The sequence below is a fragment of the Eleutherodactylus coqui genome, chromosome 10, assembly GCF_035609145.1.
Source record: "Eleutherodactylus coqui strain aEleCoq1 chromosome 10, aEleCoq1.hap1, whole genome shotgun sequence".
Taxonomy (NCBI): Eukaryota; Metazoa; Chordata; class Amphibia; order Anura; family Eleutherodactylidae; genus Eleutherodactylus; species Eleutherodactylus coqui.
Genome location: NC_089846.1, coordinates 116,852,311 through 116,880,002, shown reverse-complemented (window position 1 = coordinate 116,880,002; position 27,692 = coordinate 116,852,311). Strand labels below are relative to the sequence as shown.

The following is a 27,692-nucleotide window of genomic DNA, read 5'->3' as shown; positions in this document are numbered from 1 at the left end:
CATCTTCTCTCCGTCGGCATATTAGCACTTTCTGCTTAGGTTAAGCAGCGCTTTTTCATCTCCCCGCTCTTTCCACCAATGTAATGTGATACAACACATACCGTATCTACCTCAGAGGGGATTCAGACGACCGTATATCGGCTCGGTTTTCACGCCCAGCCGATATACGGTGTCCTCATCTGTGGGGGGGGGGGGGTGGAAGAGCCAAGAGCAGGAACTGAGCACCCGCCCCCTCTCTGTCTTCTCTCCGCCCCCTCTGTACTATTTGCAATGAAAGGAGGTGGGATTGGGGTGGGGCTAAGTGGTGAGAATTAGCCCCGCCCCTGTCCCGCCTCTCCCCATTGCAAATAGTGTAGAGGGACGGAGAGGAGGCAGAGAGGGGGCGGGAGCTCAGAGCACTGCTCCTGGCTCTTCCAGGCTCCCCCCCCCCCTGCAGAGAGACACACCGTATATTGGCTTGGCGTGAAATCCCGATATAGCAGATGTACATTCATCTGAATCCAGCCTCAGAGTGGTGCCACTGAAATATACAACTCGTCCCGCCAAAAAAAGCCCTCATACAGTTATATGAGGAAGTTACGGCTCTTGCAATGCGACAATGAAAATCGCTTGATCTTTAAGGCACAAAATAGGCTGGTTACTAAAGGGTTAAAGCCGATTTCCATTAGCTGGTACCCGTCAACTATAAGCATCATAAACTAAGCTATAGTGCTCATAGTTTAATGTGGAGTCCAGAGAGACATTCTTCATACTTGCCCAATTTCAAAAGGCCACGCATGCACAGCAAGCTTGACGCTTCTGAAGGCTGTGCATGCACTGCCATTCATCTCTATGCATGCACTGACTTTCTCATGGGGAGTGGGCGGGTTTATAATGTCTATACTTGGTGCCTGGTACCCTTTAAACACTTTTTGCAAAATGTAAACCCAAAAACATGTTTAAAAAAAAATGCAGATTGACGTTAAGATACTCTGTTGGGTAAAGGCCCATTTACAGCAGCCGATCACTAAAAAAAAAATCACTAATCGGCGATCGTTTTAACGATCATTGGCGCATCTAAACACACGCCTATCGTGCGCTTTTCGGGCACTGCTATCTGCTGCTTAAATTCAGTCTAACCTAAAAATCGTCACTCCCTTTTATCAGAGGTTCTCCAAGCAGAGTGCTGATAGCATTTGTTTGCCTATGGAGAACAAAGGATCTGAGTGCAGATAAGAGCCCTGGGGCTATTAACTGCATTCAGGGAAGGCTTCATTTGCAAACCTAATTGCTATTAAGTAGCTGAGTAGCTACATAATGCTTTATGCAAAATGATCGCTCAAAGCTGTCACTCAAACTTTAGTTTGAGTGATCTGCTGGTGTAAATGGGCCTTTAGGGATGCCTATTGCCATTAATCTGCTGGCGAACAATCCGTATAGTCATTTGAGGGATTTATAGGCAAATACACACATTGACTCCCATTTTCTTTGCTTTTACCAATTACCATATGGAAGTGCCCCAATTTGTGCTCTTATGATATGAAAATTGACAATCTGAACACCAGCAGAGACGGCGGCTGATGTGGATATACATCTCTGTACAACACCATGGAATATGTTGGCGCTATCAGATTTACCATAAATGAATTGTAATGTAATTCCTATAAAATCTTGGAAATGCTCTATTTAACTATAAATACGCTCTTGCAGGTTGGGGTGATGGCGCGGCTCTAAGCTTCGAAAATAACTTTTTAATCTAGTTTGACTTTGACAGCCAATATAGAGCTTATACCGCAGCCGAGTCCTTTATCTTCCGTAGTGTAGATCACCGGCAGGCCGGATGAGTCCTGCGCCATTTACCTGGAATGATCTTTCATGCTCTTTAGTGAGGATACCTTGTCCTCTGGGACATTAGTTAGTAGCGGTGCCTTCACTTACCTTGGCTCTCCTTCATCTTCATTCATCTCATCATCCTCCTCCTCACTTCCGCTGTACTCGTATCCTGTTTCATCTGAAAGAAAACAAAAGGCAGGATCTAGTATCGGCGGGCATATCTGTCAGCTACCAAACAGTTACTGCCAACTGGCTGGAAGTGCGCAAATGTGTGAACAAAGGAAGTTCCCTTATATGTAAATCCATCATTTAGTCTTTCCTGGCTTCTATACTCTTTTTTGCTTTAACTGCGTGGCTTAGGCCGGCTTCACATGGTTGGGTGCGCATTGGCGTATTTTACCGTAATTTTTGCGCGCACAATTGCAAAAGACCTGCACAATAAAAATACACACCGATGGTTCCAACTATTCAATTGACTAATTTGATTTTAAGATGCGCAACTACGCAATTTTGCATGCACAAGACATGAAGGCGACCTTGGGGTCCATTATACCAAAAACTTTTTGGCAATACCGGTTAGCCCGTGATCTTGGTCCAAATCAAGGTTAAATTTGATTCCCCCCCCCCCAAATAGAACAAGTTGATTCAAGTCCAACTAGCAAAGTCCAATATGATGCATTAGGCTGATAACTGGACAGGCTTTTCCATACCACATACTAGGGGGACTAATCACAGCCGATGACTCAAAGATGGTATTCAGTATTAGGCTGTGGGGCTTATTTAAAATGCAACAGTCTTCAGGTGAAAATTATGGCAGAAAGCTTTATTACATTATTGCACCACATCTATGTGATTATTAGAACATTTTGGACAGTTTTTAAACTTGTCCAGAAAGGGGCGTGTCCTAAATTGGCCCAAATTGCTACAAATGGTATCACAATTTTGGCACAATTTTTGCCATAAATTAATCCAACTAATAGGTGGGCCAAACTTAGACTAGACAGTCTAAAGATTCAACAGAGTCATCATTCAGGGATACTTTGGGGCTTTTAAGACCGTCTAGTCTAAGTATGTCTGCACTGTTAAACTTTCAGGACAGTCAGACAAATGGGTTTTCTCCCCTTATGTGGGACAAATAGGGTTTCAGTGGCTTTGTTTTCAGTTATTTTCTCGGCCATTCATTGTACGGGTGAGGAAAGATAAGAACTGCCCTATCTTCCCGTGTATAGTGAACACTATGTGATGGAAAGATAGGGCAGGACCAGTCTCCCCGCGGCTTTTTTTTAAACTCCTGCACTGTGGTGCAGAGTTGGAGAAGCTGGCAAAGTGAAAGAAATTCCCCTTGTTCAGGGGCAGCCATGCTCTATTTGCACCTACACTTGTCTGAACCCAGCCTTAGGGTGACTACCCACTAGAGTTTTTTTTTTCCCTGCGAAATTCGCAGCATTTTTTTTTCTGCGGGGGTCTATGGGACTTGTAATGTTAAAATCACGATCGTGCAAAATTGCAATTTACCGCAATTTTTTTCAGGAATATCACCTGTGTGAATAAGCCCTAATACAGCTCTAACTTTCCTGATGCATATCCACAGCCTAATGTATTGTGATCACTCTTTGGGTCGTCAGTGGCAGCTGCTGACGACTATTTTACTAATTCCATTTACTTGAACAGGACTGGTAGGAAGGGATCGGGCTTCACTTTGCCCCCACGATTGGCAGCTGTCTTGCCCGCTGGAATGTTTCCCAATTCTCGCAGCACATACCTTTTTCTTTCTTCTTTCTTGTTCTGTCCAAATGATCTTTCAGCATAATTCGTATCTGCCGTTCGTTTTGTAAGTCTCGAACAAAGGAGTGTTTAAGCAGTGTCTCAGTCGTAGGGCGATGGGTGTAGTTCTTAATGAGGCAGCTATCCACAAAATTAAGGCATTTCTTTGACCTGAAGGAAAAAGTATACAGAATGGGAAGAGGTACAATGTAATACATTATTTCCTATCATAGTTGTAGCTATAGAAGTTTAGAGGTAGCAGTCGCACTTGGTGCCTGAGGAGGCCCAAAGGACACGGTCATCTAAGCAGTCCCCAACATAAATGACACATGGTGGTTAGGGGTGGTAGGTGGGGGGGGGGGGCTTGCTTTCGATGTAACATTGTGGACCAGGAACTTTAAAGTTTTTTTAGGTGTTTTTTATATGGGATATCCTGTCGGGGTGCAGGATGCCTGACAGGTTGTCCCTGCGGTAATTTTTTTTGTGTTAAAGTACAGGAACCATTATCTCTAGTGAATGAAAGTGGAGTGGGCCAAGGATCGTTCTCTGCCGCCCACCTCCATTTACAGTAAGCAAGCCCCTAAGTGAACTGACTGCCTGACTGTCTTCTGCATGCATCAAGTCGTTCTTCTTGCTCATTTTTGTCGATGCATGTATTTACACTAAACAATATCCTTCAGATTCTCTCTGGATCGCAAGAATTCAAATTCTTATCGGCCCGTGTAAAAGCTGCATTACTCATTTGTTTCCTACTATCTCCCAAACCCATCAACTGAATAGACTTCTCCCAGCAGCTTGTTTTATGTCTACAAAGTAACAGCTGGTCTCTGCTGACATGGAAGCCACAGGTCCATGGTTGTAAAGGACCACAGGCAGTAGGGTCAGGGCCTTCTTGGTTTTGCCATGTTGTCAGGCTGAGGCCAGACTCACACGAACATGTGTGCTGGCATGCCACATGCGAGCACATGGCATGGACGCAATGACTTGTGTGCTTGCTGCATGCTTTCAATCCCCATACACTATTGGCATGTATGCTTGTGTAACATGTGCCCAGATGGTGCATGACGCAATTTTTTTTTTTGCGTGAGTAATGTGCATGTGAGACAAATCACAGGTGTGAGTGCCCAATACAAATCAATGGGATATTTGCATAGGGTTATGCGTGGAAAACTTGTGTGCATGACAATCAATGGCATGATAGACATAAGTTGCCTGTTCACAGGCGTTACAATATCCTGCAGCAGATCGTTGCCGCCAGGGAGCAGGAGCCAGCTGACGGATCTCCGCGGTGGGCCTATCTGGCAGGCTCACCGCGGAGAATGGCGGCAATTCGCAACATGCTGCTGTTTGCCGTCCGCGTGCGGAGAATCACTGATTCTCTGCTCATGGACAGGGGGGGGGGGGGGCTGTGCTTTCCATAGCAATGCTATGGAAAGCGTTCACTACGTTCCCCGCTGCCGGATTATTGGGAGTTGCCATAGCTGAACAAGGAATGCTATATTAAGTGTAGAACAGGAAAACGATAATTTGTGACCCTGTGATCTGGGATATCTGTCAAAGTTAAAATGTATAAACAGTTCACTAGAGTCCTTGCCTGGTTGACCAGGATCAGCAATAAATGGTAATTGTCTTACTCTACAGTCTTTATGCCCGTCAGCACAGGAGCAGCTCTTTGCCCAGCTGACTGCGGATCAATGTTTCCCCAGCCCACTTGTTCAGCATTGGAGAAACCACTTGCCACGGACTTCACTATTCAGTACTCCTTTCCCTGTTCCCTGAAGAAAATGGTCTGTAGGACAATTGCTACAACCCCATAGCGCAAACCAGAAGAGACTCCCCTCCTCTGTTCACAGCTGAGATGCTGTCTGTATACTCTGCAAGTTCCTCAACTGCTTGTATCCCTTCCTCCTGGAGGAAACCGTCTTAAAGACGATCTGTGATCCAGCAGAACATCAGGAGAGACTCCTGCCTCAACCTCTGTCCTGCACCAAACTCCTCTCTACTACGTCCTGTCTCTTCATGCTAATTCTATTTCTATTTCATACCCCTCATAAAAGGATAGAGATCAACATACTATTGGTAAACCATGATCTGTAACCCCCCTCCTATCTTTTATACCCTCATTAAAGCCAAAAAAGTGAGTTTTACAAAATGGCCATTTAGCATTGGGGATTTATTAGTTACTATGGATTCCTTTCATCGGCATAAGCCTACCACATGTAAAGTCCATGTACACAGTATGTTGGCAGACAGAGGGATTGTTAACTGACTGTTACTGTTCTGCTATAACAATGGACCTTACTTTCAGAAGTTTTTCCTACTTATGGTGCGGCTGATGCAACTAAAATGTGTGGGTGTAGTTTTGACATTTCTAAATTGTTAGATTAAGTAGCTTGCACCACACAAGTGCAATAGGTCTCCACTGAGCTTCCAGACTCGCATGTAATAATAACATAAGAAAAGCAGACAAAGCTTTCCGCTGGTTAGGGCTTATAAATAAAACAGGGTCGGTCAAAGATCATTCATGCCCCATTTACCACTGGAGACTACGAGTGCTGGAGTCAAGTGAGAGCATTTCTTAAAATCTGATCTACCTTGCTTGATAAAGCCATTATTTGTTTTTTTATATAAACTAAAATCCTAGTGCTAGGCTATGTAGGATATATACTGTAGATTTGTCTGTTAAGAGAATTTGTCCACTGCTGTCACAACACTACCTAAAACGGGTGAAAAGTGCAGAACCACCGGAGGCGGAATTCTTAGGAATCTCCTGCTTTACCTAGACTCTTATATCTTGATTCCAAGCAAAACAACATTTTTTTGTGTGCATATAATAGGTAGGGGTGGTTGACCCAACTAAAATCAATGGGCTATTCGCAATGATATGGTGTGGGAAAATTGCACGCATGATGTGCAATGACAATGGGCCCATGTGAGACCTGCCTGATGGCAAATTATGGTTTTCCAATGTGCTGTACCTGTTTAAAAAAAACAACTTTTGGCTAGGATAAAATTGGCACTGGAGCAGACACGAGGAGAGAATTATTTCTGCTTTCAATAAGGTAGCTCAATTATCAGATTTGCTGTGTAGGCTGTGACAGGGGAGTAGCTAAAGGCTCATGGGCCCGGGTGCAAAAGTTTCTTGGGGTGCCCTCAACTTCTCTTAACTCCTTAACGCAGAGGCGTAACGTTAAGCTACTGGACCCCAACGCACAACCTGTAACAGGGCCCCAACTATAATGCTTTATTCATAGTACTGGGCTCCCTATATGGAGAAGAGGCCTTATGGGCCGCCTAGGCTCTTGGGCCTGGGTGCAACCGCATCCCCTGCGTCCCCCTATAGTTATGCCAGTGGGCTGTGATAAGTTACTTAATTTTTCTTAGAATATACATGCAACAAAAAAGTAAGCACTTTCAACAAATGAAATGCGAAGGGGCTAATAAGCTGAAAAAAATGAAACTAACACATGGATAAAATCTAGAGATGAGCGAGCATACTCGCCCAAGCTTGATGCTCGTTCGAGTATTAGGGTGCTCGAGATGCTCGTTACTCGAGACGAGCACCACGCGGTACTCGTCTCGATTAAACGAGCACTGACCATACAGCCGGCTCCATTGAATTCAATGGGCTAACATCGTTCTTCTCTGCCACTGATACAGCTGTGGCAGAGGAGAACGATCTTTACGCTGACAGTGGGGGGGGGGGGGGGTGTCTCACTCTTGCCGCTATTGTGGCTTAATAGTGGGACCTGGGAACTTGAGATGCAGCCCAAAATGTAGCTCCTTGCCTGCCCTATTCGTTTCTGTGTCGTTTCCATCACTTTCTTGTGTTTTGCAGATTTTCACAAATGAAAACCTTAGCGAGCATCGGCGATATACAAAAATGCTCGAGTCGCCCATCGACTTCAATGGGGTTCGTTACTCGAAACGAACTCTCGAGCATCACTGAAAGTTCGACTCGAGTAACGAGCACCCGAGCATTTTGGTGCTCGCTCATCTCTAATAAAATCCCTAAAGTGTCTGATACTCTAGCACCAAAAACACTCTGGTCCTCAAGGCCACTCTCACACATGCGTTTAGATAAAGGTCGCTCGAAACCGCAGCATTTTATCCCAATTTCGAGCTGCATTTGTGAACGCATGGTACACCATTTGACAGCACTTAACGTACCCCATCATTGCGAAGGGTGCTGTACATTAAAAAAAATGTAAAAATGCAGGAAAATAGAACAGACGGCGCTCTAATATCGCTGGATTCGGAACGTTGCGTTCAAGGGCAGGTTTATGAGGCCCATTGAAATCAATGGGAGCGTTGTGCTTCAATTATCGTAATTTACTATGCCAAAAACTGGCATAAATTAGAGCATAACTCTACCCCAGCCTAAAGCTGTCAGACTTCACATTCTGCTCGGAGTGGCTAGAGATGTGCTACACGTTTTCAATTAAGTTTTTATTAAAATTTGATTTCTATGAGAAAACAGTCCAGACATATTATGCAAATACATTTTTTAGATCGGTAAACAATTTGAAAATACATATTTGCATCTAAAATACACTGAATACGTTTACCAAAACTGGAATTAAAGAGAAGAACAACCAAGAATTCCACACTGAGTGCTATCTTTGAACCGAGTTATTACGTAGGGCATGGGTTTTTACATGAGCACTGTGGTCGGGGACTACTGAAATAACTCTCCAATAGTGGGAATCCTGGATGATCTCCAAGATCTTGTTAGGAGTAGAGATGAGCGAGTATACTCGCTAAGGCACATTACTCGAGCGAGTAGTGCCTTAGCCAAGTATCTCCCCGCTCGTCTCTAAAGATTCGGGGGCTGGCGCGGGTGACAGGTGAGTTGCGGGGGGGAGAGAGAGGGAGGGAGAGAGAGATCTCCCCTCCGTTCCTCCCCGCTCTCCCCCGCCGGCCCCCGAATCTTTAGAGACGAGCGGGGAGATACTCGACTAAGGCACTACTCGCTCGAGTAATGTGCCTTAGCGAGTATACTCGCTCATCTCTAGTTAGTATTTTTGCTGTCGGTAAGATGAATCTGTCTTCTGTAAGAAGGTGGAATGCAATCAAATTCTAGAAATAAAATAGTCACAGTAGGGTTCTTCGGTATGTTCATCCCCAAGATGTTAGCAAAAGTAAATTAACTCCAAAAGGAAGCAATATTGGGGCATTCCCAAAATGTGTAGCAAAGAACCTAGTTGCCCACATCCCCTCCAACAAGAGGCCTCCGTCTCTGAGAAATCCCTTGCCAGTCTTAGCGTGGTGTAGTATCATCTGGTCAGCAATTTACAATGAACCTCTAAATGCGAGGTGTTAAGTGCTCACCTGCTGACCCTGTCAAATGCCCCAAGTCATTGTTTGAGGGAGAAGCCTTTAGCTAGTTCCCTTTCCCAATTAAGTACATGCATCTTTTATGAATTTCCTAAATCTCCAGTAAGCCTATTAGAGAATTGATGAGTATGTTGTCTATCTCTCCCGGCTACATCTGAGAGCAGTGTGGAAAGTTTTCTAGGAATCTCCACCATATCATGTTTAACCCTTTGCAATCCAGTTTTGGATTCCTAGGGGGCTCTCTCTTTCTGACATTATACAATGGCGCCATCTGCTGGCTAGAGCCAGTACTGTGGTATGGAACATGCTGGAGAGCCCCCCGCCCCCCCTGACAACAGAGTGGCCAGTAATATACAGTAAGAATACCCTGCCGGACGTCTTCTAACATCGAAGCTGTACAGCCTTCAATCAGAATGTCTTCAGACGTCAGACAGTGGATTGGAAAATGTTAAGGGCTGCAAGGAATGAGGTTATTTGAATATATTTGAAATGTTCACCCATGGGGATTCCAAACTCTGAATATATATATCCTGGAAGTGCCTCATCCTAGCCTCTAACCTTATGTCACTGATGGATGAGAGACCTCTCTGAACCCACCCTTTTACTCAGAGGCTAGGAATGAAGTATTAAAGAACTTCTGTGGGTATGCTGCATGTCCCCTTTTCAGGATTGCAATGAAGAAAGACCAGTGTAGTGTACTGAAGTTAATGTGTGGAAGCTTCTGGATGTTTCTGAATGGTCTATGTAGTCTTGTGCTTCTGTGTATTGTCAATATGTTTCATGTGAATGAATGACGTGTTTTGCATAGCTGCAGCACTGAATGGGTTAGTCTGGGTTATGTCTGGAGAAGTATGTGTGACCTTTGTTTTATGTGGACGCAAGGGGCATGAGTGTGGTCTTTGCTTGTCTGAGGGTCTTTTTGCCGGACATAAGAGTCAGTCTGCACACAGACACCTTCAGTCTGTGTGGGGTGAACATGGAAGAGGCTGAGAGGATAGCGAACAGGTGGTTTGGACCCCTTATTCTTCCCCTCCTGGAAGATTAAGCGAGAGCAGGAATCCGCAACAAGTACGAGTCTCCACTGTGCAGTACTGGGTGCGTTCTACAATTCCGTTAGTGTACCAGTAGAGTCGGTGAGTGTTTGTGAGACTGTGTCCGGGAATAGAGACACATAACTTAGCCTGTGCAATTAACTGTCCTCCTGTGCTTCCCCCCTGCCACATCATGTGTTCTTCTGCACGGAGTACCCTGCCAAAGGATGTAAATTGTGGAATGTTGTACTGTATTTCAAGTTGTGTTCAAGTAAATGGCTTTACTGACCATTCCCAATTTAAACTTTAACCTTGCATGTAGACTTTTATTTCAACATCGAGAAGTTACCGCAGAGGACAAAACGGTGGCGTCACCCGTGACAAACAACCAAGGTAAACCATACAAGGCTAACCCTCCCCTTCAATAGCCTGCTCCCGGCCCCTTGGACGTGTCCCTGCTTACCCTCCAGGTGGGAGATGTTAGAGCCACCATGACAAGGTCTAATCTAATGTGTAGTTTTAGAATTGTTAGAGAATCCGCCTGGCTCTGGGGCTTTTGATTTGAGGGAAGAATTTTTGCAATCTCTCATGGAAGGATAGGAGCGTTACATGCCCTGCTCAGAGGACATAGCTGGGAGCTTAATTTTTTTGGAGGAACTCCTTGTTTCAAGGCAGAGGGTGTTGGTAGATGGACACAACATTCAGATTGTCGAGTTTGGTGTAAAATGTGCCAAAGTCATTAGCGATTTTTCTGAGGGTGGGTAATTTTATAGCCGGAGCAATCCTGTTTAATAAGTATGGAATTATTGACTTGAAGGGCCTCTTTGTAACTAAAGATGCTTTTAGTCTGGTTTGCTGGGGATAATAAAGTGAATGATAATTTTTGGAGGGCCAAGTAATGTTGTGTGCTTTGCTATTCTACCCGGATAAAAAAGGAAGGTTAATGGTATTCATTAGGATTCACACTTACTGTTTTTAAACCATTCAAAATGGATTAGTTAGAAATGGAACCTTTGCATATGTGAGCAGAGCCTAATGCAGCGTCCGAGGAGTGGGCCTTGGTATTGTATCTTGACACCACCAGGAATTCCTGGTGGAGCCCAGATTGACAGGAGAGTAACACCCCTTGATGCCAAATGGCTGCACAGCACCCTTGCATATAGATCCTGGAAGGCCCCTAAAAGTGCATGGAAAATACATACACTGGGGCCAAAGTAGAGGGAAAATACATACAGTGGGCCCTGGTGCTAACGCACAGCCACAGCTGCAGGGGGCTTACTTGGCACTGAGGCGGAAGGCGGCTCACTGTTGTAGCTGTGAGCCGAAAGTGTCATCAAACGTCTTTTCCTTCGCCGGCGGCGCCCCACAAGAGGCACCCACACCCAATTTCAGTGTGACATACCGGCCGCAGAAGGCGCAAGCAGTCAGTGGCGTACTGGGCGGCAGGGATCTGACTGTCCCAGCGGAGGAGCCGAAGCGCAGAGCGACAGCTGTGAGCAGGGCAGCGGCCAGCAGGGAGCTGAAAGTTCCGGCAGCGGACCACAAGTGACGAGGGCGGCAGCTGTGAGCGGGGGGGGGGACCTTAGGTTAAGGGTAACATTACTTGTTATGCTTACATTACATTTTAATGCTGCCATGTTACAGTGGTAACATGGCAGCATTTATGCACACTCTGCTACTAGGACCTTCCTGCCTTGACCCAATCGGGACCTAGGGGTGTGTTCCTCCTGTCAAACCCCAGCTTCCGGTGGTGTCAAAGTACAATACTGTGGGCCTCTAGCCTAGGAGACAGCAGGGTAGAGTTTGGGCCTTTTCACAGGGCTCTACCATCTCCACCCCTGAGAATAGCATGGGACCTGTCCAAGTTACTAAGAAGAGTTCTTGCAAAAGGTAACCCAATCCATGGTTTACCCTAGTAGTCTGTCACGGGTGACGCCATTGTTCTTTCCTCTGTGGTGAATTCGGATGATCTAAAGGTTCCACACTCGCAGGGAACTTTTTAACTAGCAATGCCGGGAACGGTCGGCAGTGCTCCTTTACTTGTAGAAAGTCTAATTCACAAAAATACACTCGCGCCAGCAAGAATAATGATGCATAAATCACAAAATGGTGCGACAGGGAGGAAATCACAGGTTGACAGAAGAATCTACAGTCTAAGTTATCTGCAGGGTTCTGCTCCGGGTACAAACTCCTTTTACTCTCGCCAGCTCTCTACTGGATGGCACTCCCGTTCCAGTTGGCACTGCGATGGCGGCTCCACACTCTCTCCATTAATCAGTGGCTCAGGGCACCACTGTCACCTCCTGGGTAAAGAAGGGCTGGGGAAAGCTGAGGATGCCTTTCAGCCTCTTCCATTCTTAGCCTCACAGGACTGAAGGTGTCTGTGCGGCTTACTTGCAGCTCCATGCACGCTCCTGCTACTTGCAAGCTCAGAACGAATCTCCTTCCAAAAACCATCTTGCATTCACATATGAAGCATGATCACATGACTAACAACAAGATACATTTCTCAGACATCTCACATACCAGGCAGTTAACTCATTCAGTGCTGCAGCTATACAACACACATCATTCATATAAACATGAAAGACACTGACAATATAAGCACGAGACAAATGCATACACACATTATGGAAGGGCCCCACTAACGCCGGGCCACTACACTAAGCTATGGCTAGTTAGGAGGTCCCTATAAATGAATATATATTGCTGTAATGCATGCTGATGCGACAGAAGGTAATTGCACAGCGTTTTCTAATTGTATCCGCAAAGCTCTTCTCTTCTCCATAATCCTATACTGATCCATGAGTGCATCTATATCCCTAAAGTATATATTTCCCCTGCTGAGGTGTCCCATAATAAATCTAATTATCAAGACTACTCTTGTAATATGCAAATAGACAAGAAGAAAATGAAGGCCCTGGAAAGCAATAAATTGCTCTTAACCAACCATCTGTGTGATTATTAATTCATTATTTCTCGTAGACGTCTCAGCCGTTGAGTAAGCACATTAAAGCTTTTTATCCTGCACAGACTTTTCTGTCCCACTTATGCGCTGCATTCTAAGCAGAAAAGCGATGTGACAAACTATATGCTTAACCCTGACACCACCAACCCTATCGCCCAGAGACAACTTGGAGCTCCTGGGCCCCAATGCAAAACTTGCAACAGGGCCTCCAACTATAATGCTTTATTCATAGTACTGGGCTCTCTATATGGAGAAGAGAGGCTTTATGGGCCCCCCAAGGCTCCTGGGCCCGGGTGCAACCGCATCCCCTGCATCCTCTATAGTTATGCCCCTGCTACCGCCATGTCCTAAACGCAATACCATGTGAATATACCATTATACGTACCACTTCCTCGATTTCAGTTTCGGAGGGGGGTTTCGAGGGATTAGGAAAAGTGCCCTCATAGGATGCATGTCACATAAAGCTGAAAAAGAATGAAAAAAAAATAATGCAATCTATGATATCTAAGTGAATTGCAATTACTTCTATGGGTTTAACTGGATAGTTTTATCTGCTGCTGCTGCTAGGTTTTAAAATTTGGCAATAAATTAGATATTAGCCAAGTGTGTAGAGTTTAAGACGGGTACATTAAAGGGGTCCTCCTGGGATGACTATAAAATATTATTTATTGCACTGACAACACTAGAGAGATTTATTATGACTGGCGACTCCTATAAGTCTTAAACTGAAGTATGCCGCAGTAGAGTGCGCCAAAGTTATTAAGAGGTGAATGCCTTTTAATTTGGCATATATTGCCAGTCTTTAAGCCAGAGTAGCACTTGACACTTAATTTAAAGGGGTTGTTCCAAGAGCAACTTTTATCATCCTGTGCCCCTTTCTACACGTTCCTTTGGGGTTGCTGCACTCGGTGATGTCAGACTGAATGGAGCTGACGAAAATGGCCACGTACAAGCACTTGCTTATCTCTGGCAAGTTGTATTGAGAATGAATGGAGCAGAGCATGCATCCGCGACCGCTGCTCAATAAATCTCCTCTGCACTGAGGGAAGTGCTGTTATCCCGCAGGGATGCGAGGGGAACATGGGACCCCTATTCTCGGGATTGGTGGGGGTCTCCTTAGTAAAATCCCTATTGCTCAGATGTTTATCGCCTTTCCTGCTGATTTTGGAACACAGCTTGAACTCCACTAAACTGATCTCCGCTGCCTAAGCATTTACTATTAAGCGATGTGGCATTAAAGAGGGTGTCTAGTTGGAAACTAGGGCTGAGCTTAGAATAGGCCATAAATAGTAGATCGGAGGAGGTCAGCCACTTGGGAGCCCCACTGATCAGCAGTTCTCTTAGTTGGTGCCCTATATTGATTTCCGATAGCTCCGTTCCCACTGTAGTGGCCTGGCTTGGTATTACAGTTACAGGGGGGTCCACGGCTGTGACTAAATATCGCTAGCGATATTCTGCCGCGGGGGACGAAGGGGGAGCGCTGACAGGTCTCAGCGGTGAGCCGAACAAATTGCAACATGCCGCGATTTAGATCCCGTGAGCGGAGAATCGCTGATTCTCTGCTCGTGGACACCAGGGCTGCGCTTTCCATGGAAAGCTTCACAGTGTGATCCACCAGCGATTTATCGCCCGTGGACATGCAGCCTTAACGTTTCCATTTCAAATAGAACTTGACCTGTAATACTAAGCCTGGCCAGTAAAGAAAGAACAGAGCTGTCTGCTTCCTGCTTAAATCAGCTTAATGCATGAGTGTATTGGCCTGGAGAACAGCTGATCGGTAGGGATCATCACAGATCTACTAATAGCCTATCCTAAAGACACCCTATCACTACTTCACAACTGGACAACCCCTTTAACCTGTTATCTGCGACTGTTCTGCCAAGCTGCAAGCGAAAAAAAAAAACTTGCTGGCTGTGTTCTTGTCCTGTTACTGACTTTAGTATATTGCTGGCAAGCAAAGACCAGCATTCCAGCCTCATTATCGTTCGCCATGTGGACCCCACCGCTGCGTCCATTAATCACTTCTTGCATCTCATTTACTTGGGTGCTTCCTGGGGATAGAACCAGCCTGCCTTGTTCTTGTCCTCTACGGCTTGCTGTATGTACTATTACCCCCACCTGGCTGGCCCGTTCTCTCCTACAATGCCTTTATATACCATAGTATTGCCAGCTTTTGGGTCCGTAGTTCAATGATAATCTAATCGCCCAGAGAGTCCTATTTATTCTTATTTATATAATAAGGTAAAAAAAAAAAAAACACTTTGTATAATATTTAAAAAAAACCCATCTTTTCCCATCTATGGGGGCATCTGGTAATGAAAGCGTAAAATCCATCACAGCATCAGCAGAGCAGAGCGCTGTATATCCCAGAAGGACATTTTAGAAATGTCACAATTTAGTTCAAATGGAAAATGTTTGGATTAAATGTTTTGACATTTAAGTATTATCTCCAAGGACCGTTCTGAGGACGGCCTGCTAGACTGTCCCTTTTTGTAATTTAAATGTTGAAACATACATTACCGAACTGTCGGAGATGTACCCGCTGCCAGGAAGAGTCTATATCTTATCCTACAGAATGATCAAGCTGTGCTGGTAATGACTAATTATTTTTTGACTAATTTCTTTGCGGAGCAGTTGGCGAAATATAAATGTCAAGATAATGAAAAAATATATGTCTGCGGCGAGTGGTCCTGTGTACAATGTATAGACCTCCCAATCTGTCACAAGTCAAGCCAGGTGATCACCTGTCCGGGACTAACGAGCAGACATACAAAGTATGGAAAGTTTACCTCCAAGTAGGCCTATAATGGAGGTATGTCTAGCCCAAGCATAAGTCAGCTGAACACCAACATTTTTACTATTAACCCTTTGCAATCCAATTTTAGATTCAGGGTTTCCTAGGGGGCTTTCTCTTTCTGCCTTTATACAATGGCGCCATCTGCTGGCTAGAGCCAGCACTGCAGTATGGGACATGCCGGAGAGGCCTGCGACAACAGAGCGGCCATTAATATACAGTAAGAATACCCTGCCGGACGTCTTCCGACATCAGAGCTGTGCAGGCTTCAAATCAGAATGTCTTCAGACGTCAGTAGATTGGAAAGTGTTAATTTTAGCAGTCAGTATGAAAACTGCAGGACTTTGCAAAAAAAAATTTTTTAAATCATCATATTCTTTAACAATCTGCTTACATAAAAAAAAATATTGAATTCTACAATTGGACATTTTCTAATGGCACATTCCCTTTAACCCTTTCCAATGCAATTTTGGATTCAGGGTTTCCTAATAGGCCTTCTCTTTTTGCTGTTATACAACGGTGCCATCTGCTGGCTAAAGTCAGTGTGTGTGCGCACCAGAGAGCCCCTGACAGCGGAGTGGCTCGCGATAGACGGTAAGAATACCATGTCGGATGTCTTCTGACACACGAGCTTACAAACAAGCTTTAATTAGAATGTAGGAATAGGTCAGACAGTGGATTGGAAAGGGTTAATACAATGTACTGCTATGCTATAAGTTGAATTATAATGATATGTTGGACATGTTAATGATTATTACTAGAGATGAGCAAGCATACTCGCTAAGTACAATTACTCGATCGAGCATTGCCCTTAGCGAGTATCTCCCTGCTCGGAAGAAAAGGTTCGGCTGCCGGCGCGGGTGACAGGTGAGTTGTGGCAGTGAGCAGGGGGAGTGGGGGGGAGAGAGAGATCTCCCCTCCGTTCCTCCCCGCTCTCCCCCGCCGCTCCCCACCCACCGCCGGCAGCCATATCTTTGCTCCCGAGCGGGCAGGTACTCGCTAAGGGCAATGCTCGATCGAGTAATTGCCCTTAGTGAGTATGCTCGCTCATCTCTAATTATTACATGTGTAAGACCGGATTCACAAGTGTACGGGTATTTGCGTGTGCCTTTGCACCACATTTGTGCAGAATAGGTGTTGCCTATTTGTGCATGTGACTGCATTTTTTACTATACTTTATACATGTGCTAATTGTGCGCATTTGGGCTGCTTTCACACGGCCAAGAAAATCATGTGAGGTTTGTGCGTTGCAAGACGCACAGATTTCGCATGAATGACCCTTATTCTTTTGATAGGGATTTTTTTTTCTCTTTCATGCATTATTTCTGTGCGGGAAATCGCAGCATGACCTAATTTAAATATTCCCTCGGAACGCGTCGCATCCCCCATTGTTTTCAATGGGCGAGTACAGCATTGCATGGCATGCAAGGTGCATGTGTAAGTGCAATGCGAGGTTTACCCAATGAAAACGGGAAGCATTCCATAATCCGCCACTGCAGCTTTTAGCTGCTTCCCTAAAGTGATGTAAGGCTGTTCTAACACAAACGCCTCACATCTGTTTGAACATCGCATGTTGGCAAGAGCGATAATGGGTGAAGTTTCACTCGCCCATGTGAAATTCGCTTTTAGGGTGGATTCACACGAACGTATATCGGCTCGGTTTTCACGCCGAGCCGATATACTGTGTCCTCATCTGCAGGGGGGGGAGCCTGGAGAGCCAGGAGCAGGAACTGAGCTCCTGCCCCCTCTCTGCCTCCTCTCCGCCCCTCTGCACTATTTGCAATGAAAGGAGGCGGGACGGGGGTGGGGCTAATTGCCAAGAATTATCCCCGCCCCCGCCCCGCCTCTCCCCATTGCAAATAGTGCAAAGGGGTGGAGAGGAGGCAGAGAGGGGGCGGGAGTTCAGTTCCTGCTCCTGGCTCTTCCACCCCCCCCCCCCGCAGATGAGGACGACGTATATCGGCTCGGCGTGAAAACCAATCCGATATACTTTTGTCTGAATCCACCCTTAGCGTGCAAAAATATGCAACAACGTTCTCAGCCATTGAAATGGCCAATTAGTTTCATGACTTTAGAATGTTCTCTTTTCCTGCACAAATGAGCTGGATAATGGAACATGCTACTCATTAATTTGCATGAGAAAAATGCATGCGCAAAATACGCGCATTTGAACGAGCCCATTGAAATCGGTTTTCTGCATGTTGAGTGCGCTATTACACTTGTGTGAATCTGGCCTAACTCACCTGACGCATGCTCAGCCGAGTGTGCATGTTGTGAGACAGTGACCGGCAAAGTGCTGGAGGGCAGATATATTTCGCCTAGGATGCTCTCCTATGCGGCTTTAGGGAGCACTTGGGCAGATACGTGCCACCGAGCAGCCTGGGCTCGGTGGAGGAAGCCGGCAGTATGGTGTCAGTAACATTAAGTTACTGACACGTTGTAGTCTGTAAGTTGCTCCAAGCCACATAACCCGGGCCGGCTTTTCCTGGAGTGGTCAAAGTGAAGGGTGGGATGGCCACTCCCACGTACCAGGTGAGGCTGGTACCAGGCCTTATAAAGCCTGGGCCTGCCGGTCCTAGGAGGTGTGCTGAGACCTCTGCAGGTCTGAGAGCCTGGCTGGTTGTGCGCAACAAGCATTTGTTTTGCAAGTGAGTAGACAGGGTGGTCTATGTCTAGTAAGTGCTCAGACGAGCAGGAGTTACTTTATGTTGGCTTGGTGTTAAGGCCTGTTTTTGCTTTGTTTTTGTGCTGGAATAAACCCAGGCGAAGCCTGGACTACAGACTTTATCCAGAGTGTCACTGTCTCTGACTGCTTACGCCCAGATTACTACCTGTCCTAAGGCTGAGCCCTCACAATGTGTTCTGAATGCAGAGCGGGGAGAAAGCTGATGTCAGAGCGAGCTGCCTCCCAGAGAACAAAAGGATCAGGTAGTTGAAATCCAACTGCTTGATCCTTATCTCCCTTGATATCTGCTATCGGAGGAGCTTTGGGAGGCATTCATAGATATTAGATGATTGTCCATACCCACCAATGGGAGTTGTGTATTTGCGTGTACATGTGCTCTTTAATGTGCTGTTTGTGCATGCAAGAAAACATGCAACCATGCTCCCATTCATGGGCATTTAAGTTACTTAGTTCAATATGTGGTATTTTGATGCGTAAATGTACAGAAAAATCATGTTGCCAATTGTTTATGCCGAACAAAATACGTATGTGAATGAACCCATTGATATGCACAAATACAGTCGTGTGACGCCGGCCTTACTGTGGATTTTGATGCTGAGTTGCCTGCAAAATTGAGCCACTTTCAGTTCTGCATCAAAATTCTGCAAGGAGCCCGTGTAAATTCTGTTGTGGAATTTACCGCCATTCGCGCCAGCTAATTCTGCACAATGGGAGGGGCCTTTATGGGCGTATCTTCGCAGCGTATTGCGCATGCGGTTTCTGTGCATGTAATGTGAAGTCATTAGGACCCACTGATTTCATGAGCATATTTTTTTTTTTTACACTAGATGCGAGTGCATAAAAAAAAAAAAAAAAAACGCAGCATGTCCTGTTTTAGTATTGGGCCCGGTAAAAAGTTCATTGAAATCACTGATGTGTAAATACCCAGTGCATGCGTTGTGTATTTAAGCACTAAATCAATGCGCCGGGCCTTTTTTGTATCCCCAAATAGTGCGCACACAATCACGCCGGGGCGGGCAAAATACTCAAAACGTGAGTTATTTTCGGTTGCGCAAATACCAGCGGGTTTTTTGGAGGCGGAAATATGCTTGCGCCCATCTGGGCCCTACAGGTCTTTGCTTTATCTGCGGTAGGAAACAGAGTAAAGAGAAGACCCAGACGGGTAAAGTAGAAGTCTCACAGTGTCCTCGGGCCACGGGCAGGGTCGGATTCCGCTATAGTCTCCCATATGCATAATCCGACCCGGCCCGAGGACACTGTGGGACTTCTACTTACCCATCCGGGTCTTCTCTTTTCTTCACTGTGGTTGTAGCACCCGGTGCGCCGCCGCACCTGCACAATGGAATTTTTTTAACTTCTGCTTTTTTGTGGAATCCGCGGCCCATCCACAATTCATTTGCGGACAGGCCGTGGATCGGACACCTTCCATTGACTTCAATGGAAGCTGTCTGTGCAGGATCCGCAGTGAAATGGAGCATGCTGCCATTTTTTTATGGGTCCACAAATTAAGTCTGCACGCTTTATTTCACTTGCGGGTGCCCATGTTTCCCTATGGGTGGCCTGATTTGCGGATCCACAAATCAGATCTGCCTGTGGATATTGGGCCTTAGTGAGCACAGAAGGGACCTAAAGAGGACGCGGTATAAAAGGCGGACGTGTTTCTAAAGGTCTAGGCTGTTTCATGCAGTAATAATGAATCTGAGTTTTATTTTAGCACTTACAGAATGTTGAATTTCTATTGGTTTTCATGTATTGGCCTACTTTAATGTGGAAAAACTGGTATGGCGCTCCCCTACTTACGCGGAGCTCCCTCTGCCATCTCTATGGCTGTGATTCCCAAAGACCAGAGATCGCTCTGTGGAACAAAGCACAATTACATTCAGAACAGGAAGTAGATGGAAACACATAATATAATATAGATAGAAGCAACCTTTGAGTGTGATGGCCAACAGATACTGAATTTGCCTTTTCAAATATTGCAAAAATGTTAATTTGTGGACCAGTTTTACTTAATCCCAAGAATGGGGGACACTGATATCACTATACCTTACACATTACTGTTTCACATGGGTATATTATGGCCGCCTTTCTGCATACAGAATACAGAAGAGTGTCCTGGCCTAAATGTTGGGTATCCTACCTGAACCCAAAACCTCAATAGATTCCCATGATGCTTGCAGTTGGCATCAAGATACTCACATTAGGGTCAGGACACTTTGTATTAGAGGGGTTTTCCAGGCAATCATCCTGAGGATAGGCCCTCAATAGTAAGTTATCAATAGTTGATCGCTGGGGTCCAACGCTCGGGACTTCAGCTGATTGGGTGCCTGCTGTCAGCAGAACCCACAGGGGTATGGAGCAGAAGCGGACAGCTCTGACCCCTGTGTAGTGGGTGACTCTGGTAACTGCAGGCGCAGCTGTCATTGATTTTAATGCCAGCTGCGCATGCATTTTCCATTGCTAGCCATTACACAAAAGTCTGAGCTAACTGCTTCTGCTCCATACCAGCATGTTACGGATGTAGCTCTAACGGGTGCCTGATCAGCTGATCAGCCGGGGTCCGGAGCGGCAGACTGCAGCAATCAGATAATGTTAACTTATCCTGAGGTTAGGTCATCAATAGTATTTGCTTGCAAAATCCCTTTAAGGACTAAGATGTGGCTATATGTCTAATGTGGCCTAATACACCAGGAGCACATGCTTCCCATTGACTTTAATGGAAAATATAACATTGCATTTGCGAGTAAATGGCCATGCAGATGCCTTGCAATGTCTTTCAAGGTCCCAGTAAAGAACTTGCAGTGAATTTGCCGTCCCCCTCTCGCTTCCTCTCCAGGGGCAATTAGGGAGGGTTTTTAGTTCCTTCCTAGCCTGGGCTCTGTGCTGGTCAATTTCAGTGGAGTGAGGACATCTCTGGATCTGGGTTCTGTGGTTCTTTCAGTGGCTCTTCAGATAAGTGCAAATATTTATAAGAGAGATTAATTCTTTGAGGTTTTGATTTACTCTTAAAGTGTTTTTTAACCCTGTCATTTATTAGGGTTAGTGAGTGGCACAGGAACGAGGGTGGATGCGTCCTGATCAGGGTTGGCCATCCACTAATAGGCAAAGTTTCCCTCCTTTTTCACTTTTTTCTTGTACTGCAGGTGGTTCCTGGTAGTGTGAACATTGCCAGAGAATGTTTTGGTTTGCAGTTGCACGCACGAAGCAGACATGACAGATTGACCAGATTATACTGTTCTGTAGGATCTTGTGTGTAGTACTATGGATCCTATAGAGGCCTTGTCCAAACAGCTCAGGGCATTCGCAATTGAGGTCACAAAAGTTAAAGGGGTTGTCCCGCGCCGAAACGGGTTTTTTTTTTCAAACCCCCCCCCCCCCCCCCCCGTTCGGCGCGAGACAACCCCGATGCAGGGACTGAAAAAAAGAACAGCACAGCGCTTACCTGAATCCCGGCGCTCCGGTGACTTCTATACTTACCGGTGAAGATGGCCGCCGGGATCCTCTACCTCCGTGGACCGCAGCTCTTCTGTGCGGTCCATTGCCGATTCCAGCCTCCTGATTGGCTGGAATCGGCACGTGACGGGGCGGAGCTACACGGAGCTACACGGAGCCCCATAGAGAACAGCAGAAGACCCGGACTGCGCAAGCGCGGCTAATTTGGCCATCGGAGGGCGAAAATTAGTCGGCTCCATGGGAACGAGGACGCTAGCAACGGAGCAGGTAAGTAAAAAACTTTTTATAACTTCTGTATGGCTCATAATTAATGCACAATGTACATTACAAAGTGCATTATTATGGCCATACAGAAGTGTATAGACCCACTTGCTGCCGCGGGACAACCCCTTTAAGCGGCAGCAATCGGTTCAGTCTGGCTTGGTGAAAGAACCGAAGCTAGACTTACCGGACCAATTTTAAGGTAATATGCAAAGGTTTACTTCATGCAATGCAACTTTGATAGTGGGAAATCCTACTGTCAAAGGCCTAAACTAAGCCCTAGCTGTAAAAAAAAAATTAAATAAAATGCACATCACCTAAGTGCTGTCAGCCCAGCTGTGTCTTCTTCCTGGTCCCTGGTACTGGTATTCATTCATTGAATTTGTTGAACCAATCACAGCTGTTTAATGAATGGCTGTGATTGGTGCATCCTACACTGGCTCTGTTTGGCTGAGCTGAGGCCTTCAGCCAATCACAGCCAGCACTTCCTGGAAGTGGGGATTTTGCAATCCCCGGCCAGAAGAGAAGCTGAAAACCAGTGCCAGGGACCAGGAAAAAGACACAGCCTGGCTGAAAGTGCTTCTTAAGTGATCTATTATGTTTTTCTGCAGCTAAGGCTTAGTTTCGGGGTCGGGCTTATATTTAAAGGCGCCCCCCTCACCCTCTGTAATTTGCTTCATGTAGATGGCAAGAACATGGGGGGGGGGGGGGTAACTATTTGGGTAGGAGGCTGTTGAGGGATTTGTCTCGGGATATTGGTTATGCCATGTTTCGGCTGTAACATTGTATCCTGGTTTCATTATTGTTTGGTCCGAGATTGTTCCCTGTAAAATGTGAGCTATGGAAGGTCAGTGAAGGGTTTTAATAGGGCACGGATTAAATTGAATCCGTTTTGCAGTTCACGGGGCACAATGGGGGGAGCTGTGGTTTGGCATGTGGACTTGGAAACGGACACAGTAATTTCTGGAGCAATGATAGGGTGCATCTAAATGAAGTTGGCACTGATATTTTGTCTTTAGCAATCCAGGAGGGGATTGAGTGAGCAGTGTTCTTGTGAAGTGCGGCGCACACTTGAGGTGGTCAAGTTGTGCTTGCTATGGTGGTTGGGGGGGGGGGGTCTTCGGAGTTGGTATAAAAGTGGAGTGGGCCCTTGATGATTATGGTGTCTGTCACCTCTTGGCTTGGACAGGGCACGGGCCTTGCAAAGATGGTGGGAGTGTCTAGCTTTGTAATGGTTAGCAGGTCTGAGTCGGTAGGTAGGCGGCTGGAGACAATTGGCGATATTGGGTTTCCCGAGTCAGTTGGCTTGTGGTGGGAGAAATTATTAAGGAAATTGGGTATCCAGAGTCAGTTAGTGTGCGGCAGGTGGCATTGTGGATATTTCCCTAGTTGGTTAAGGCGACAGAATATTTTGGGTCTTCAAGCACCTCCCCCATTTTGAATTAAAATGCTTAGTTAATGTAAAGCTATATTGTAAAAAAAAATGGCTGCTATAGCCAATTTATCCAAAATAGGTTAATTCTGTAATTGTAACGAGCTTGTAAAGTAATTAATTTGGGAGGCTACAGTAGATACGAATCCGTTCTACCCGAGTCATGCGTATTGAACAGCTGCAATAATATTGTCCATGGCGTTCTTTTCACTTATGTGAGCTCCTTTAAATCTAGTGCAAGGGAATATTACACAATTCTAACAGCATAGGAAAGCAATGGTCCAGGATAATGCTGATTTGTATGAACAGCTGGCCTTCGCAATTCCCGGGGGCGCATAAAACATTTCAACAATAACTCTTCACCAGTAACCTATTAGGAAGTGATTCTTACACAGTCAGCATACTTCCTTTAGGAAAGTCTGGTGAGTCCCGTGTTTATCAGAATAGGAGATGAGTAATGACACAAAGTATTTTTTTTCTTCTTTCACATAATCCCCATGCACTTCCTTTGTGAAATGTGCCTCGTTAGAAGAACTCACCCGATAGTCATATGTTGAGTCGGGATTCTCATCACAGGCAATGACCTCAGGTGCCATCCAGTACGGGGTTCCAATAAATGTGTTTCTTCTGCCTATCGTTCTGTCCAATTGGGCACTCACACCAAAATCAACTGCAAAGACAGACCCAATGTAAAACACAGCCAGGCGTGCAATTCCCTTTACAGAAGAACATGCCACATTCACACAGTTAACAAATTCTGGCAACCAAGTGGATTTTGGATGTTCCTGTGCAGGGAATACAATTGTAAAAGCAAAAGAAATCGTATAATAAATTAACCGAACATTTGGCGGAACTTATTTTTGGCCAAGACAACTTTTTTTTTTTTTTTTTATAGCTTGCACTTACAAGTTCAATTGATAGAACTTTTGTGAGTGATAGATACCGGCATAAGGCTCATTCAGACTAATTGCTTTGCGGGGGTAACTAATTCTAAAATAGTATCTTTGTGGTGACAAAAATAAAAGAAATGTCACATTTTTGCGCACAACTATCAATTATGTATTTATACAAATCTATCAAGCCGCTCGTGCTCTGCCATGGTTTACCTGGAATGTTTTATAATCATCTCAAAACAGATGAACGCGCTGAAATAATTGCCTGTGGATAAGCTGTCTAAATATAGTGTTCTATTAAAGGACTGGGAGGTAAAGCAATGGCAGGCTTCTATTATATAACATGCGCAATTCAGGCGACTGTACTTTTATATTACATTTTACAGTGCACTCATGTATAATTTAGGTAGAACTCCCTAGCTGCGGATTTAACACCTATCATGTAGATATAGGCAAGCGGGATGTGTCATTTAACTCTCTGCATCACTGAATCACTTAAAGGAATTTTCTAGGATTTTTTTTTTTATTGATGACCAATCCTCAGGATAGGTCATCAATAGTTGATCGACGTGGGTCCCGGAATGATCGGCTGTTTTCGGCTACTGCTGTCACCGGCAAAACACACGGAGCAGAAGCAGATAGCTCCGATTCTCTGTATAGTGGTCAGTGTTGGTAACTGCTTCCACCAGTGGGCAGATCAGCTATGAATGACCTATTCTGAGGATAGCTAATCAATAAAAATAGTAAGCAAAAAACCTTTTTAAAGAAAGTCTTTCAGCTCAAATATGGTGTCCAAACTTCAGACGGCATGTTAAAAGCAGAAGGAGCTGAGCAAGTTGTATATAATTTTATGGGGAAAGATTTAGGAGAACTTTAATTTTATTCATTTATATCTCTGCACATTATGGGCTCGACGGTCCTATCAGTGACTGACAACTTCACCTGTATGTACAGTCATACACAGCTGTCAATCACTAGGACCGCCCATTGGACTGTTCAGCTCATAATGTGCAGACATATAATTAAAGTTATACTAAATCTTTCTCCATAACACTATATATCAATCTGTTCAACTCTTCCTGCTCTATAATACCCCATTTACACTGACAGATGATGGCTCAAAAGTTGCTCAAATGACAGTTTTGAGCGATCATCTTTGCATACTTTATAGTAGTTAGGTAGCTACTATAGAGCTATGCAGGCACATTGGGACGCCACAACTATCACTCGCCAAACAATACAGCTGTTTTGCATAAGCAAACAGCTGTAGTGTTCTCAGTGCCTAAGGCCCATTTAGACACAACAATAATTGCTCAAAAGATGTCGCTCAAGCGACTTTTGAGCGATCATCGTTGTCATTTATAGTGCAAGATGATCACTCAAGATGAGCGATCACCTTGCACTGCCAGCGGAGGATTCGGAAGACAAGCGGGGTGTCCCCGCTTGTCTTCTGCATCCAGCTGTTCTCCGTTCTGAGCGCCTGGCTGTTATACAGCCGAGCGCTCAGAGCAAAGGATGCAGAAGTCAAGCAGGGTGTCCCTGCTTGCCTTCTGCATCCAGCTGTTTTTTGCACGGAGCCCTTGGCTGTATAACAGCCGGGCACTCCGTGCAGAGGGTGCAGAAGACAAGCGGGGTGTCCCCGCTTTTCTTTTGCATCCAGATGTGTTCTGTTGGTCCGCTCTGTTCATACCCAGATGTCATCAGGGAGTGGCATACAGCTGAAACAATAGTATCAGCTGTATCCCGCTGTGAATCCCTGATGAGACTCATCGTCGTCTTTCAGCACGCTGAAAGACAACGATGAGCGACGGCTTAACGAAAACTGCACGATGTCGGTGCAGTTACACACGATTATTGCTCAAAAGACGACTAAGCGATAATCGTTGTCTAAATGAACCTTTACTGTCCGTGCCCTGCTGTGAATTAGCAGTGGAACATTCTGAGAGAATCTTATCAGCGCTGCCGTCTGTGATAACAGCAGATTGCTCAATTGAAGAAAAGCGATCAACGACCCATGCACGAAAACTGCATGTTGTCAGTGCATTTAGACAGAAAGAGAATCACTCAAAAAATTCTTTTAAGTGAATTTTGAGTGATTCTCATTGTGTCTAAATCAGCCATAACATGCTGCCCGCAGTTAACACAGGAAGTTTGAGATGACAGATTCCTTTGAAAAACTAAATCATCAATAGTTAACCCATTAAAGATCAAACACCGTTGGTTGCGGACTTTAATCCCGGGTGATAACACAGTGTGAGATTAAAGCTCCAGCGATGTAGCAAGACCAAGTCGGGTTCTCTGCTTTTATTCACAGCCACGGACCCAGAGGAGAAGGCAAAAGCAGTTTTTAACTGCTTCTGCATTATCTCTTGCAGGCTACATAACACTCAATGAGCAGTATGTAGTGATTAGAAAATGTAAAAAGTCTCACTTCTGCTATTCGATCTGGCAATCATGTGACCAACGACCAGCCTGTACATACAGGCAGACCAGATAGTTGATTCATTCAAACGAGAAATAGTTCAGTTCATTCGCTGTATAAGTGGATGAAAACGACTGATCAGTATTTAAACCAAACGATTAGTGAATAAGCCGACGATCATTTTGGGGCTGCATTCAGACGAACGTATATCGGCTCGGTTTTCACGCCGAGCCGATATACGTTGTCCTTGTGTGCAGGGGGGGGGGGGGGGATGGAAGAGCCAGGAGCAGGAACTGAGCTCCCGCCCCCTCTCTGCCTCCTTTCTGCCCCTCTGCACTATGTGCAATGGGGAGAGGTGGGGCGGGGCTAATTCTTGGAACTTAGCCCTGCCCCATCCCGCCTCCTTTCATTGCAAATAGTGCAGAGGGGCGGAGAGGAAGCAGAGAGGGGGCGGGAGCTCAGTTCCTGCTTCTGGCTCTTCCATTCCCCCCCCCCCCCCCCCTGCACACGAGGACAACGTATATCGGCTCGGTGTGAAAACCGAGCCGATATACGTTCGTCTGAATGCAGCCTTATGCTGCATAAAATGGACAAATAAAAAGTTTACAATTTGTCATTTGGTCGTTGGCTGCGTTTACGCTAAAAGACTGTTTTTGCTCATTTAAACTGTTTTTTGAACAATAATTGTTCCTTGTAGAAGGGCCATGATACAGTTATGCAACTAAAAGTAGATGTTTCCGCTATGATTGGAGGAGAAAGCCTTTGAATCCTTTCCTCTGGTCACCGATGGACCCCAGTCCACCACTGGCTACATGTAGACTGCCTGAAGCCAGTATATT

General features: G+C 45.4%; 1 protein-coding gene across 1 annotated transcript in view; it reads right to left on the bottom strand.

The window, feature by feature from the left end:
* Nucleotides 1-27,692, bottom strand: part of NRK (Nik related kinase) — a 294,683-nt gene that overhangs the window by 166,415 nt on the left and 100,576 nt on the right. Inside the window, exons 7-11 of the mRNA XM_066581768.1 lie at nt 24,078-24,208; nt 20,193-20,247; nt 13,298-13,376; nt 3,575-3,747; nt 1,918-1,990 (exon numbers count right to left, since the gene is read on the bottom strand). Coding sequence (XP_066437865.1) covers nt 1,918-1,990; nt 3,575-3,747; nt 13,298-13,376; nt 20,193-20,247; nt 24,078-24,208 — 511 coding nt within the window. The remainder of the gene's footprint in view (nt 1-1,917; nt 1,991-3,574; nt 3,748-13,297; nt 13,377-20,192; nt 20,248-24,077; nt 24,209-27,692) is intronic.